General features: G+C 34.9%; 1 protein-coding gene across 1 annotated transcript in view; it reads right to left on the bottom strand.

The window, feature by feature from the left end:
- LOC142109663 (Fanconi anemia group J protein homolog) overlaps positions 1-13254 on the bottom strand; it is a 197299-nt gene that overhangs the window by 164936 nt on the left and 19109 nt on the right. The window contains exons 4-6 of the mRNA XM_075193728.1: positions 10904-11071; positions 10282-10412; positions 8177-8326 (exon numbers count right to left, since the gene is read on the bottom strand). Of these exons, the coding sequence (XP_075049829.1) occupies positions 8177-8326; positions 10282-10412; positions 10904-11071 (449 nt within the window). The remainder of the gene's footprint in view (positions 1-8176; positions 8327-10281; positions 10413-10903; positions 11072-13254) is intronic.

Below are 13254 nucleotides of genomic sequence, written 5' to 3'. Positions count from 1 at the left end.
AACAGAAGAAAATCTGTACTTCAGGGACTGTGATGGATTCACAAAGGTCTGCTCATTCCATGAAATGTAAAGGAAGCTTGTTTATTAACAGTACTGTGTTACAGACACTGTGACCTACTGCATGTCTCCCTATAAAGGGATATACAAACATACACCTGTGATTCCATCCCCACAGGTAAAGTCTGAACGTGCCATCAATACGGTTTTTAAACTTTCAGCAAACATTACTCATTGCAAACTTTCCTCTTGAAAAACAATCTAGAGAAAACACTCATGTAAGCAAGATTCAGAAGTAGCTATAGATACAGATTGGGAATTTAAATTAAACTGGTAATATTTTACATGACCGTTAACCCTTTAATGGGCTGTTGTATTTTGTACCAAAAGCACCAGATCTTTTCACACAATTGCTATGTTGGGTTTACTAGAAATAGCATTTTTATTCCCTTTACCCAAGTGAATTGTATATTGCCTCTGGCAACATCGAGCTCTCTTGATAATTTATTGGGATAAATATATATGTTTGAATTGTAATATACACGTAATCAAATGATGAAAATAACAATGAGATTCTGGTAAAAGTTATGTTTACAAAAATGAACTCGCAACCACGCTTCTACTTGGTCTTTCCAGGTCAGCACTTCAAGTGTTGTCTTTTATACAATTATAGTACCCTATGAAGAGGCAAAATGGTGCAGTCTCATCTGTATCAGTAACCACAATCTGTGGCTGAAGGCAAAATATTGCTTTCTGATTCTGTAGAGCTACAAACTGCAATAGTGATAACTTGCCGATATCTCAATTGTCTTTTCAGCATTTTAATGTCTGATAAATTGAAAAGCTAGCATCTTTGTATTTAAACTAAAGGTTGTAAATTACTGCACAGAAGAAAATACAGTTAAATAATATCCAATAATAACAGTTTGTTTTTTTGCTTTTTTTAAGATACCTATTAAGATCTTTTTTTGCTGAAATTACAGTATTTGTAGAGATAAAACACAACAAGACTAAACTGCAGCCGTAAATAATTTTAAGGCAATTATTTGCTCTCCATTCCACTCTTAATGCTCTCTCATACGGGTCTTTCTTTCAAATAAAATCTGGAATGCGCCTGGTCAAAAAAGTCAAACATCAGCCAAGTAATTTTCTGTTGGCTGCACTGTAAAAAGGGATTACTGGCAAGAAAATGTTAATTTGTAAGCAAGGATAGTTTCCTTGAAGACAGCATTTATAAACAGGATATGAAAATGATAAGGTATTATTTTATTCTTCCATCTTGCATTATAGCCAAAACAATGTACTGTAGACTGTGAAATTCTATTAAAATGGATCAGATTTGATTAAGCAGATTTTATTCTTTATTAAAGATTCCATAAACAGTAAAAGAAAAAACATTTAAAAAAAGAAAAGAAAGAAAGAAAGAGAAGCAGCTTTTAGTGGCGTATATAAAATACAAGATAACTTTACACATTTTACTTATTTTTATGTGAGAACCAAAATTCCAGAATTATAAGTAATCAAAAGGGAGAAACCACAAAATAAAGAAAATGTACACAACTTGTGCATTTATTGTGTGACAACAAGGAGAAGAGGAAAATATTTTTGAAAAGAAAATGTTTTACTTGAGACACGAGGGCCAACTAAATAAGAACATAAGATGACTGCTCCTTTGCTCATTCAAAGTATTGATAAAACTGAGCAATATAAAAAAATTTTTACAGCAAAACTTAATTGTCTTCTACTCCCAAGTATAAATATAGCAGAAATGTCAACTTTATTCATGGTCCAACACAGTTATGGGGGATATGATAGGATCCAATATAAAATACTTTTACTAACCTACAAGGCCATCAACAAAGCTGCACCAACATACATCTCCTCTCTTGTCTCAAAATATCTCCCAACTCGGCAACTCCGTTCTGCAAAAGATCTGCGTCTCTCATCCACCCTCATTACATCCTCCCATTCCCGGTTACAGGACTTTTTTCGGGCTGCACCCAATCTATGGAACTCTCTCCCTCGCACAATAAGACTCTCCTCTGTTCTACAAACTTTCAAGCGTTCTCTGAAAACCTACCTATTCAGACAAGCTTATAATATTCCTCAACCACCATCTTAACCTCACTACCTTTAGCCTGTTACACAATTTCACACAAGACAACTACCCCCGGACCAACATTGTTGTGTGACAGGATCATTTAGCTTATGAGTCACCTTACCTTTGCAGTCTGGCTGGGCCAAGATGCAAAATGTATACTTAACCTCATGTGTCAATCTCCCATTGTCCCATAGATTGTAAGCTTGCGAGCAGGGCCTTCTCACCTCTTTGTCTGTTTTACCCAGTTTGTTTATTAGTTTATTACGTTTGTCCCCAATTGTAAAGCGCTACGGAATATGTTGGCGCTATATAAATAAATGATGATGATGATGATGTCATGTTTTAGACATATTTTCTCTTGAACATGTGTGTAGGAGTATATTTGACCAGTTCCACGGTACACGGCTAAACGGTTTCTGAGATCGGGTAAAAGCTTCAAACAACAAAATGAGAATGGTTTTCACCGGTATGCGTTTCAAAAATCTATACAGAGCATTTCTGTAGACACCAGCTGGGAAGCTTTAGGCTTCAGCACACTCCACCAAAAAAGCAGTATAGCTAATCATAAATTATATATATATATATATATATATATATATATATATATATATATATATATATTCCATAGACAAAAAACATGTCCAATTAAGGTTCCTTATACACAATCTACAATGTAAGAAAACGATTATAACTCTTCAACTCAAACTGCAAAAAGCAATTAAATTACGACAATTACGGCAGAAGCCTTAATGGACGTGTTCCTTGAGCAGTACAGACATGGTATGCCATCACATCCTGTGGTTAGCTGCAGATTCAGGACTATCATGGAGTGAGATTGCTGTCACTCACACAATACAGACATGGTATGCCATCACATCCTGTGGTTAGCTGCAGATTCAGGACTATCATGGAGTGAGATTGCTGTCACTCACAAAATGGTGGAGCTGCTAATTCACAGATTTGTGTGTTCACTGGAATACACACATACAGTAGTAGTACATTTTCTTAGTTTACCTGTATCGTAGTTTAGGGTCCCTGTGTCTTAGAAAGGGACAGTAGAATAACTTCATACAAAACTACAAAATAATATATTTGAAATACATTTAAATGGTAGAGAAGCCTCTGCTTAGTTTGGCGATTAGTGAGCAAAGTTTGCCATTACATTCCCTTATATTATATACACATATTTTTTATACATGCACACACACAAATATATCCTTATCTATACTGATACCTATATAGCAATGTTGTAAAAAATAAAAAAATTCTAAAGGATTTATGTCCAGTAAAAAGTATTTAATGTCAGTACCATCATTACCTTCATATAGCAAAACTGAAGAACTCACTCCCATCAGCTGTGCAATGGATCTTGTCCCTATCAACCGAAAAGATTTCTAATCCAAACATCACTAACACCTCTTCTAGCACATGCCCTGATGGGACAGTGCAGTAGTTCTCTGCAACCAGCTCTGTGCTAGAGACATAGATAGGATCCAGTACAGTTCTGCTAGTTGGAGGAGGGGAACATTAATTAAACTGCACTTTTGCTTGGGCATATTCAAAAGAAAATATTTAGAGATTAAAAAGTATATGACCATTCCCATATCTTAAATTTAGATTCACTAATGCTGTGCATTGCATTATTTGTAAAATACAATCACTATGATTGAAATGCACTGTACAGAACAATTCAAAGCAAATATAGAAGAAAAGAATAGGGGGTATAAACTACTAAGGGCTGAGATTTATGTTGGCTTACTCATATTATTATTCTATCAATGCCCCTATCATGTGTTCTGTATTTAAATTCTTAAGATAGGATGTCACATTGGCTAAAGTCATATCAGGATTATCATATTAAATGACACATCTTACCAGCCACCTTCATCATGCCAGGGATGTGTTCTGTGTCTACACAAGGCCAAAACCTATCAGATACCAATTTAATTTGGGAAGGATTAAAAAATTCAATCTAACCTCTACTTGACATATAGACTTTAAAATGTGCCTGCTTATATGGGTATACTTATTTAGCTAAAAGAAGGGGACAAGAAATAACATCTAGACAACCCAGAGCTTACAATTTTCCTGGTTTTAACCATTTATTAATCAGACTGTATTCTTGTACAAACACAATATAAAAGTGACATGTATATACAGAAGTTACTGCCACAAAATGACGAAAAGCTTGCTGATAGAGCTGATCAGGATAGATTTCCTCTGGAGACACTTCAAAGGACAACTTAACATTTGCATATGCAGTCTGTCCATGGCAAACTCATATTGATTTATTTTATTTTGGCTATTCCTCAGATGTTTCACCAAAGGGTTTTTCGTTAGGAGACTGTTTTAAGCCCTGAAGGGTATGTTGGTGCCTGATTAACAGGAGGCCTGGACATGCAAGTCCGGCTCTCCTTTGTGTGTAAGCATGGTCAAAGGAGATGAAAGTTTCTCAGCTAATCAATCTCACCTCTAACTATCCATTCACAAGCATGAAGTGCTGTACTGCACTGTACATCGCTTCACAGCTATAAACAGATAAGTATTACTATTTCTAGTCTTACTATTCCTCTCAGAACTGCAGTAATTCAGCTGATAGGTTTTTGAGCATGAACTACTTCATTCAGGTCCAACCACAGCATCTAAAACAGTCAAGAAAAGCATGCCAGTTTTTCCCCTCTAAAGTTTCTGTGAAATGAGCGGCCTTATGCTATGTGTGTATGCACCTTTTTGTAAATCATTTCTATTACCTAACAGAATACAAATCTATCAGTGGGATGCACAATAAAATAAAACGGAGGTGTGGGGTAGTGCTGAAGCCTAAGTGATGCAAGAAAGAAGAGCTCTTCTAAGGTAAGCAGTTTTTTAAAAGGACAAGGAAGATAATAAGTGGCATAGACTTAATTATGTATAAAGATTTCAAATGCTTTATGTATATTATTTAGTTCAGTAATACAATGCCTGTGATATATACTAACTAAAAAAAACAAAGTCAAGTTTACTTGTTGCAGTGTTCTTCAGATCTGCCAGGGCTCAATGCCTGTAACGGGCAGCACCGGATTGATAAGACATTGGGGACCAGCCAGAGCTGGGTAGACTCACACTCCAACGAACTATAGCTTAGGTGAAGATAATGAACTTTTGGCTCACACTAAATAAAACGATGTGGGTGCAGTTTCTTAGTTTTTATTCTAACTCTTTCTTACTAGAAAAAGAGAAAGCTATACTGGTCCTTGTCACCCTCCTATCTGGTGGAAGATTGGTATAGCCAAATACAGAAGTGCTGCAGTCATTACTACTGGGAACGAAGTAATATGGCTGAATTCTACGTTTCTCCTCGCCTAAATTTCCTGACCTTTCTAACGCTAGTATAATGTAGTGTATATAAATCAGATGAATAACAAACCTAATTTTTTGCCTAATATAAGAAGATGGCCTTGAACACTGTATCTTTGAAGAGAGGAAGATTATAAAGGCTATTTTCTTTCAATTAGATCATTTATTGTCCAAATTTGTTGCTTAAAAACTTTCTTAAGGGTTTATTTGGGGCTGCCAGGAATTTTTTTTACTGTAAAATGCCATTCTGACTTCATATAAAAAATAATGGCGGTGTAATTCGTACTACTGAAATGTAGCAGAAAAATGATACTGCTGTATAATAAACCAGATCTAGTGTGGCTCATAATTCTGAGAAAAGTTGTTCAATGGTTACAATAATTAGTGTTCATGTTCTTATGACATTTTCAGCACTGTTTATGAACCCACTGAGAGATGTATTCACTGCCAACTATATATAACATGACAAGATTTACTCACACTTCATGTTTTGGCAATTAAAACTGTCAACACATTAAGTCAGTGTTATTTTCCAAAATAACCAATATAAAAGGGAAAAACAGTTTAGTCATTGCCTATAGACAGTCCCATGATTCCAGTTTAGAAAAAGGAAAAAAGTATGTACATACATAAATAAATGTACAAATGTTTCTTTGGTCTGGAAAAACATGGGAATCGAAATGGATGGCAATCCTGTTAATGTAAATACACCCACTTGTCAAATAAAAAGCATGTGAAATTAAAAGACTTGATTACAGAAAGAGTCACTGTCTTATTTTTATGTTAGGATTATAATTTAACCATTTCTTCTAACAGATTAATAAACAAGCTCAATTGGTGATTAGGGCAGTTTTAAACCACTTAACAACCCTCTTCCCTGTACTGTTTTCGCTTCTTCTGCCCCCTAAGAGAAAGTATATAAAAAGACTGAAAAGATTAAGCTTCTGAAACATCACTTTCTAGGAAAAAAAACATTTGCTTTACATGGGTTTCTGTACTACCATGTATGTTAATAATATAGCATTACACTTGACAATAATTGTATTTGGCTTTCTATGAAGTGAAAAGCATAAACACAACTAGTCAGGAGATAAAACACAGATATAAATATTAACTAACAGTACTGGTACAGACAGCAAGCCAACAAGGCATTTTCTGACCTACAGAGGCGCACACAATCTAACCATTTATTACCTAATCCATATAAATCCAACATATTTCATAGTACAAAACAATAATGGATCATATTACAGATACAGTAATAACATGATGAAAATTATATAAAATATATATCAAATTAAATAAAGAAATCATGCAAAATACAAAATATAATGTAAAACATAGAAACTATTTTTATTTTCAGGACAGAGACCCAGGGAAGCTTCAAGTCTGAATGCAAAGTGCACGTAAAAAAGCACTGAACTTTAGCGCTGTTCCGGCATGTAAAAATCCAACTGTATGTCAAGATCCAATTCCATTTGAATCTGGGTGTAAGTATGCTCAGAAACCTCACGTTATACTTCCCAACAGTGATTACTATTTTGTTATTTTACCTGTTTTGAATCAAGATACAAAATAAGAGTATAGAGCACCCTCAGGTGTAATCATACAAATGATTAAGGCACTGGCTTAAAATTCTTAAAATGCATTTCAAACATATATTTTGTTTCCAGATTTTTATATAAAAGATTACCGGTAGATTGAATTCCATATTTAGTTACTAATAAGATTCCTAAATCATATCATGAGGATGACTAAAAATAAGCAACAAGATATTATGAGCATGTAGTTCACTTTTTTCTAAATGATACAAAGTAAGTAACATTTGACCTTACTTGCTATTTCTAAAAGAGTGAGCAAGAGCGCTCCTCCATCTGTAATGGTATAAATAAATGGAATCAAAAATAGTTTCAACATCCACAAAATCCTATTTAGCATTTCTTTTTTTTCCATAGCAGTGCACACTCTGCTGGCCATTAATAGGCAGTGCAATACTGAAGTTTACATAAATCCACAACCGACATGTATTTTTTATTTAAAACAACAATCTCACCCTGCATTTTATAATAAAGATTTTAATTTAAATGTGGTTTATGGGGGGTGTATTTCAATTCTGACTAGAAATGAGAATATTTTTGTTACTTTATAACCAAACAGAATTTTATAGCATGAAGTGGTTTGTGATGGTGTAATGTTATACCTTACATTGCAAGCCTTGATCCAATATACCTAGAGAAATGTAAAGCACCTCTCCATACGTTTCATGGTGGTCATATTTTTGCACACACCGAAACTACAAATGTGAAGGATTTTACAGGTTATGTCTTGCTGCTTGCTGGTCTATATTTTGGCCAATGCATGGGTGTTGCTTTCAAACTTTTGCAGCATGTGTATGTAAAATATCAAATGTTGAAGTTCACCACTTAAAATGTTCATTTTACCTAGCCATATTGTATATAGCACTCACGGCTACAAACTCTACACAACTCATGCGTCTTGACTGTATCTTAGTATAGCACACAACAGACATAGGTGCAGAACTATTTTAACATTTAACCACATTAGAAACAGGCCTTTTATTATGATACACATTAATAAAGGCAAGTACACAAGAATATGCAAAATAAGCACATTTGGTCACTCACCATTTCTAGTCCAGATAAAGTGTAAATAAATTGTACATTTCAAAATGTAAGCAACAAGGCTCTTGTTTACACACATGGAGTTGTAAATGCTACTCACCTGCTTTGTAGCAGATGCTGTAGGTTCATCTACATAACAAGGTAAATCAAGTCTCTGCTGTTGCAAACCATCAGCCTCCAAAATGTTTTCACTTACATCATCATCATCAATAAACTGTACACCTCTTTCAAAACAACGCCGTTTCCTTGTCTGCAATATAAGGCAAAGAGATAGTTAAAAATCTTTCACGTCTTCACTAGATTTTACACAAATTTAACTTGTCAGAACAAATGCCCCCTTTGAAAGCCACAGCTTGTTCGTGCACATTCACCACTGCGTATATGTGCCTCTTCTGTACACCATGACATATTAACGTACTGTAGCTGCACACAGACGCAACAGAGAGCTGGGGGACATAGGCAGGCATGACATATCACTAGGCTATCCAAGGGACTTCACCAAATCAGAATAGTGTTTATTTTTTATAAATTGGAGAAAATTGTCCTTTAGTGCATTATTATAAGTTATTAGTATTAATTAGCCTGATACCAGGTTCTCTAAACAGTAAAATGTGTGAACAATTTTTTTTAAGTAACCAGCCAAATAATAGGCATATCGGGTCACTTTGCCACCCGCCTCAACATCCAGATCTATTTTTAAATCAGAAAAAAAGTGTATTACTATGGAAAGTCTTTGCTGTGATTTTCTATCTTTTTAGAAGCGCCATTGCAAACAGGTTAAGGAAGAAAGAAAATATGCCTGGGACAGACTCTTACGGAAATATGCACATAAGAATTACGCAAAGAGCAATTTAAGATTAATTTCCTGACTAACCAGAGTTGTTCTGACTATACAGGAAAAGGAAGACAAATAAGTTCACTCTCCTCTAACCCATGTGGTCTGTGGACCGGAGGCGGGGAGAGGCAAGACATGCTGCTCACTAGCAGCTGATCATCCTTCTTTGGGGACAGGATTCTATAGTAAGCTCTGTTGCCAATTGGTTGAGTGTCTATCAATCAGCTTCACTGTATCACACACATTGTAGAAATGGAGTTCATAGAGGAAAAATAGAGAGGGTCCAGATATGGATGGGGGAAAAGAAAGTGGCAGGAAAGGGAGCTGGGCAGTGCTTTGGTGGGGAAATAGGGCGGGGAGTTGCACTGGTAAGCATGTTAACATTAAAAATCAGTCTTATAAACCACCCTCTTAAATGGAGTTAACATTCTGCAAATATGATTTTTTTTGGGTGTTAAACATGTATTTTTAAGTGAATAACTCGCAGATTTTAGTGGTGTAGATGTAGGAAATAAGTTGGGGAAAAACAGAAAGGCCTTCGATTTGGATGAAAAATAGATTCAGAACCTTTGCTCTGCAACATATAAAAACAAAATTTGCTTTAAGTACCACAGTGAATCCGATATCTCCATACATCAAATGAGTATCTATCAGTGTGGTAAAAAGAGATATGACCTTTGTTATCATTTTATCAAAGTGGCTGGTGTTAAACCTCTTTTTTCACTACCAGAATACTGATGAATCTGTCTCTTACCCTCATTTGCATATTGGAACCACCAGCATTAGGCTGCAAATTATTTTAAGTTGGGGGGGTGTACATTAAACTTTCGGTGACATCTCTCTTAAGTTATTTGAAATAGATTTTAGTTCAGCTATACATATGCTTCTATATTACCAACGCTGGATACAGGAAATAAAAAGGTATTTTTAGTTTGTAAATATGTCAACCAGCTATACAAATCAGACATAATATTAAGTCAAATTAATGTTACTCATCAAGGAAGGTTCATGAAAAAATGAAAAACAGTGGGAATTTCACTTACCATTGTAATAAATTGTATACCACATCTCATTAAGAAACTGTCTTTGCATTACACTTGTCATTTTTTACTTGGTTTGAACATTAGCAGAATAGCTGTTAAGGGAGTAACCGTAAAGTCCTGGACTGCAGTAATTCCACATTCATTGTCAGATAACAAGTCATTAGTCTCCCTGACATGTCATTGTATTTAGCAATAATGAACCCATTTGTAAATGGTAACTAACTAAATATGATATACATGGTGTGTGGTGACCTTACCAAACCCCAAATGATCTGGAAGGAGAGTAAATATTTGACTGTATAGTCCTGAGAACGGTATGTTTATTACCTGCTGTTCATTGGTTGATTGACGCATTCGTTTTCTCTCAGTCTGAAAATCATCATTCTCATCAGAAGCCAAAAATGCTTGTTTCTTTGCACTCAGCTTTGAGGCAAGTGTAGGTTTGTTATTTACCGAATCTAAGAAAAAAAAGCTAAGAGTAAATTTAAAGAACATTATTAATTTACACAGACTGATAATGCTGTGCTCGATATAACTTTCTTAAAAGAGAATTATTAAACACACATCATTTTTACTCTACTGCTATCACACAAAAGGTGTACATAAATATTTACTATTTACAATAAATGTATACGTGCTTGCAGATTTAGAATTATCCGTTTGAACTTGCTAATATTCCCATTACAGTCTAATGGGTTTTTTTATTCTTTTTTTTTCGAAAGCTTCTTAAGATATCACATTTCTACAAAGGAGAGTTTATCATTGATTTCAAAACAACTTATACTGTTAATATGATAATAGCATATAATGCATTATTGTTATTTACTCTATATGTGTATCACATAATGCACCCAAAAAGCAAGAAAATCTTGACTATTTGTAAAAGCATTTTGGAAACATCTGTGTGAAAAAGCTTTACAAATAAAAAACTACAGTTCCATGCTGTTACCATGTTTGGCTGACAATACGCCACTAGACGATGAACCGGCTGTATCATTTGAGATAGAAGTGGATGTGATGCCTGTCTCTGGAATGTTTGAATGACAGGAGCAGCCACATGGTGCAGTTTCTTCCTTCTTCCAGTACTTTTCATTCTCACCTTCAACAACTGGCTTTCCTACAAAACAGCAAAAAATTTACACCGTTTAATAATATTTATTCATACTGTTAAAAGCTCAGTAAGAACTGCTCAAAAACTGACAAAAGAAATCTATGTCAGCTGAGAGTAAATACAAAATTGTATAATCTCAGAGAAGCACTCACAGTTAGCCAGGTGCCCTTGTGAAGATCACATAAAACAACATTCCACTCAAGAGGCACCTAGTACTAGCAAAATGGAAAGAGAACTGCAGCAATTAATGAAATAAAATAAATATAAAAAAAAAAAAGATAAAACATAACCCTGTTTCTTTTCCTTTAAGTCTCTTAACATAATTAAAAGTACCATATTTGTGAAGCTTATACTCAGCAGACGAATAAATTCCAAGTAATAGCAATAAAACTTATAGGAAAAGAAAATAGGAATTTTTTACACACACACACACACACACACACGTAATAAGTATATTATTTTTGCATAGGTAACCATAAGCAAAAAATAATATAAACTAGAAAGCCATCTAATTCAATATGAAAAACAAAACCGTTATATTTCAGCGAGAAAAAAAACAAATGTTCCTTGAGCAGTGTTCCTTGGGAAATTAGAAAATAAATACCAGCGAAAAAGATGAAGCAAATGCATGATGAAGGACCTGGCTATAAAGGTATAAACCTTCTTACTAAAATGTAATAAATACATACTAATGTAAAGCCATGGATAGATTGGGGGTAGTATACCATATAATACTACACGTATCAACAGATTAAAATACAAGACCAAATAAAAAATGTTTAAATACAAAAGCTGCATGTACTTCCTACAAAAAGATACAGTAACGATTTTTCTCATTGTGAAAACCCACTGGAGTCACTGAATGATTGCTTCAAGAGGAACATCACAGCTATACAGTCCCAAAATAGAGGTTCCTCAGGCAACAGTGGTCAGACATATCCTTATTTCTAAGTAACGCAGGTCCTAAGATGATGCATGGAGAAAAGGCAGTAAAGATGGACTGATTGATTCCTCTATTACATAAAATGACTATTTGTTTAGCAACATTTTGTTATGTTGTTGATCAATTCCTAAATATTGTTTTCTATTTCAATACATTGGTCAACACAGAAGAGACCACTTTCTGCCGGTAGAAGGAGAGATAATCCTCATAACCAAAGACAGAGCAGGAGCAAGCAAAACTGGAAAGACCTATAGTTCCATTTGCTCAAAGGCGGGAATCTGCAAGAAAGGCCACCTATAAGAGGAAAAATGTGGATCTTCAGACATTATGATGAAGGAGACATGCATGAGAAGCTGAAACTGCAAAAAAGACCAACTGCAGAAGCAGAGAATGATGAAATCTCACATTTCTGTAAGTTTGCTTAACGCCCTGCCTAAAGTTTTACGTGAACTACCTGTTCAACATTATTTAATTAATTACATAATTAACATTTTTAAGGTCATACATCAGGGAGTGTCTCAAATATACCAACCACATGCATTCACATATAGCCTAGTTTCCCAAAACTTGCACCCAGTCTCATTTGTCTGAAATGGGCACCATGCTCACATAAATATTGTAACTATGGAGTCACACCACAACATAGGTACAGTTCACAAGTATACCACACACAGACCAGAAACAGCACAATTCCACAACAATGGTCTTGAGATTCAAATGTCTTTGGATAGGAATCCAGCAGTCTATCCATCATCCTCTGAACAAAATACCAATTTCCACAACGTTTAAGGTTCATAATTTCTAAATAATTTTGCCAAGATGTTATACATTTTGTATGGTATTTATAGTATCTTAAAAATAGATGAAATTATGTATTTATTAACAGTCGTGAAAACAGGATTATATTAGAGTATCAGTGATATCAGAGATGTGTTCCAGTAGCTAGCATGGTAAAAGCTATTATATCATTCCCACAGACAGGGAGAGAAACAAAAACATGATAGATAGAATTTGTATAGCCTGATACGAGCAATTCAAATCATAATCCAGAGCCCCTACGCACCCACAAAAAGGTGACATTCTTCTGTTTATGATGTGACTGAACTTGAACGCAGAAAGGTGACTATGTGATCTCAGATGTTTCCTAACAGCTCTTCAGTTTTAGCATGTGTTGCATCTGTTCAATTCCAGAAACAGTTAGACTTCCCCCAGTGCTATGAAACATCTAAGGATACTAAGTCTCCCC

Source organism: Mixophyes fleayi (genome assembly GCF_038048845.1).
Source record: "Mixophyes fleayi isolate aMixFle1 chromosome 2 unlocalized genomic scaffold, aMixFle1.hap1 SUPER_2_unloc_6, whole genome shotgun sequence".
Classification (NCBI taxonomy): Eukaryota; Metazoa; Chordata; class Amphibia; order Anura; family Limnodynastidae; genus Mixophyes; species Mixophyes fleayi.
The sequence above is the reverse complement of the archived record's forward strand: the minus strand, read 5'-3'. Positions and strand labels throughout refer to the sequence as shown.